The sequence below is a fragment of the Arachis ipaensis genome, chromosome B06, assembly GCF_000816755.2.
Source record: "Arachis ipaensis cultivar K30076 chromosome B06, Araip1.1, whole genome shotgun sequence".
Lineage (NCBI taxonomy): Eukaryota > Viridiplantae > Streptophyta > Magnoliopsida > Fabales > Fabaceae > Arachis > Arachis ipaensis.
In genome coordinates, this window is record NC_029790.2 from 121,626,408 (window position 1) to 121,629,414 (window position 3,007).

At 28.2% G+C, this 3,007-nt stretch overlaps 1 protein-coding gene across 1 annotated transcript in view; it reads right to left on the reverse strand.

Moving 5' to 3' along the window:
• The window catches only part of LOC107605048 (lysine histidine transporter 1), a 5,099-nt gene extending 2,822 nt beyond the window's left edge, over positions 1–2,277 (reverse strand). The window contains exons 1-4 of the mRNA XM_016306788.2: positions 2,227–2,277; positions 1,966–2,089; positions 1,715–1,872; positions 1,033–1,416 (exon numbers count right to left, since the gene is read on the reverse strand). Coding sequence (XP_016162274.1) covers positions 1,033–1,416; positions 1,715–1,872; positions 1,966–2,043 — 620 coding nt within the window. The 5' untranslated portion in view covers positions 2,044–2,089; positions 2,227–2,277. The remainder of the gene's footprint in view (positions 1–1,032; positions 1,417–1,714; positions 1,873–1,965; positions 2,090–2,226) is intronic.

The following is a 3,007-nucleotide window of genomic DNA, read 5'->3' on the forward strand; positions in this document are numbered from 1 at the left end:
AATATGTATAAAGTATAAACATACATAAATACATAATAATTATTTTAATCGTCAATATTTAAGTATATAAAATATTTATGTTTAAAACTTTTAAAATCCATGTGTGACAATTTAAAATTATGAAATTGAACCAAGGTTAGAAATGGATATTTTTAGAAAAAAAAAATATCAGCCAATGTAAGCACTTAGTATTTCGCATTTTTATGAGTCACCTGTATATATGTGGGCAACCTTGGACAATTATTGTGCCATAACTTAAATAGAGCATTGTGTTAAGGCATATAATACTTTCAGTTACATTTTAAAAGCTTACCTTAGGCCAAATCATATGTAGATATCACATATCTTATTTGGCTCTAACTAAAAGCTTCTATAGGATAGTACACTAGACCTTATTATTAGTTGAAAAATAAAGAGTAAAAGTAAACTCTAAACAATGATATGTTTTCGTCAAATAAATTAGTTCTAAAATAAATAATTAATAAATTAATTTATCTCTAATAATATTTATAAAATAAACAAGTCATCCCTCCGTCCCCAGTTTAAATAACAATGACTTATTGTCACATGTTTCTTCTTTAGTTCTAATCAAATGATTAAGTTATCTAAATCTCTTTTATAGTTTTACTCAAAGGATACATCTAGAAGAACAATAATTAGATTTTTGAATGTACAAAATTTTTATTATCTAATTTGATTTTTTTTTATTAATTTCTTGTAATAGAAAACTAAAAATATATATATAAAAAAGTAACCATTAGAACCTAGTTTATTTTTTAAATTATCCTTTTAATACTAAAAAAAATAATTCAAATATATATGTTAGTTTTTGAAAATATCAGAAAATAAAAAATCTTAAACTTTTTTTATTGAAAAATGAACAAAATAATGAAGACTTTTCAAAATACAAAAAAAAAATAGTATATATAATATAAGTATATAACATGAGTGTGAATTATGAAGAAAAAATGCATGGCTAGTGAAATAAAATATGAAAGGAATTGTGATTGATGTATTGTGAAGAGCACATACCTCAAAGACATGATCGCTGCAGCGAGAGAGATTCCAGAAATGGAATTGAAGTTAGGAAGATGTGCAAGAACAAAATGAACAGACGCAAATATCATAATGAAGTAAGAGGTCTTGAGGTCCTTGCAATTTTTGCACAAAAGTTTATGAACCTTCTGCAACGATTTTCCTCCAGTCACCATGTACACGATGTCCACCCCAACTTCACATATCAGTTGTTGCGGCACCACGATCCACAGCCCTAGCTTCTCGCCGAACGCCTGCTGTCCTAGCTCATGGTACCGGTCGAACCGTTTTCCCGGTACCATCTCATGCATCTCAACCATTTGCCACAGCGTATACAAAGTTATTACCCATGACAGTATCAGGATAACCACACCCGGACCCCTGAAATCATTAATTACTCTCTCAATTTCCATTTGACCATATCTATATTTATAAATATTTTACACATAAAAATATATAATATATAATTTATGTTTATATTTACTAAAAATATAATTCTTTTATTTTTTTAGTTAATATAGTATTTTACCTTATTGTGTTGAACTTATCCTTTAGGTTAAAAAATAACAGTTTAAAGAGAGTTTAGAATCTTTTCTTTTGTTTTTTATTTGTTCAATTTTATTGTGTTGAAGTGTTTTGTTTAGTGATCGAAATTACAAAAGTAGTAGATAGAGTTTACCATCCAAGATTTGCCATGGCGGATGGAAGGCTGAGGACACCAGCGCCAACCATAGCAGTTACGTTGTGAAAAGTAGAGTACCACCATTTGGCGTTCCTGGAAGAAGTGATGGGAAGCCAATCATCAATTGCCTTTTGCTCTGCCGTTCTTTTATCAATCTGTTATAAACGGAATTCCAACGGCCCAGAGTTAGTTACAACAAATCACTCCGTTTAATAAGAACATAGAAGCAATAGAGAGTTAAATAATACCTCCGGTGGTGACATGGGATAAACGGTTCTATTCCCTTCACTAATAGAGTTTGGATTGGTGGGTGACTCACTTCCCATGGTGGCCAAGTTGTGTAGAGTCTGTGAATGAATCACTTGATCTGATCTATAAGAGAAGGGAGAGAATAATGGTCAAAGACACTAAAATGGAAGATAGTATATATGACAACCTATTTATTTGCATTGAATTGAATTAATTAAATTAAAATTTGAACTCAAAGAGAGCACACAATGACAGAATACTGCTTATGACAGGGACTGTCAAGAGAAGTCCGCCCAAGTGTTGACACACACAATGAGCATTTTGTTAAGCCGGCTATATATATTTTTAGGTAATTTTGTGAGCTCATCACAAGCTGGATGGAGTAATTGTGGGGAAGGCGTGAATAGTTTAGGCTACGTTTATTTGTTTATAGAGACGGGACACTGAGATAAAAAAATACAAAAATATAAAATTATATTTCACAGATAAGATATGGACAGAGATATTGTGTTTAAAGACACTAAATTAGTATATTTTATGTCTATTTTGACAAAAGAAACACAAGATATTAACAAAAGACATAACTTATTTTTTATTTTTTATTATTTTTATTAATTTTTATAATTATATTTTTTATTATTATATTTTTATTATTTTTTTAATTTTTTATTATTATATTTTATTTTCAAATTTTTTGAATGAAAAAAATAAAAATAAATTAAATTTTCATATTTTGTTTTAATTTATCATTAAATAGAATACAAAAATACAAAATTTTATATCTCTATTTTTTTATGTCTTATTCTCAATATCTTATTTTATCTTATTCTTAGAAATAAATACAGTCTTAGAGATTACCACCTTTAATTATTTGTTTCTGGATGGTTTGTTTGGACAAGGAAACAAAAAATAAATCCTTGATGTTAAAAAAAGCCCATTTAATGAAATAAAGAATTTGATCTAAAGCTATGTTTAGGAATATTATAAATGATGGAAAGTGATTAGAAAGATAGAATCAGGGGTGTATTATTAAGGCTTGAT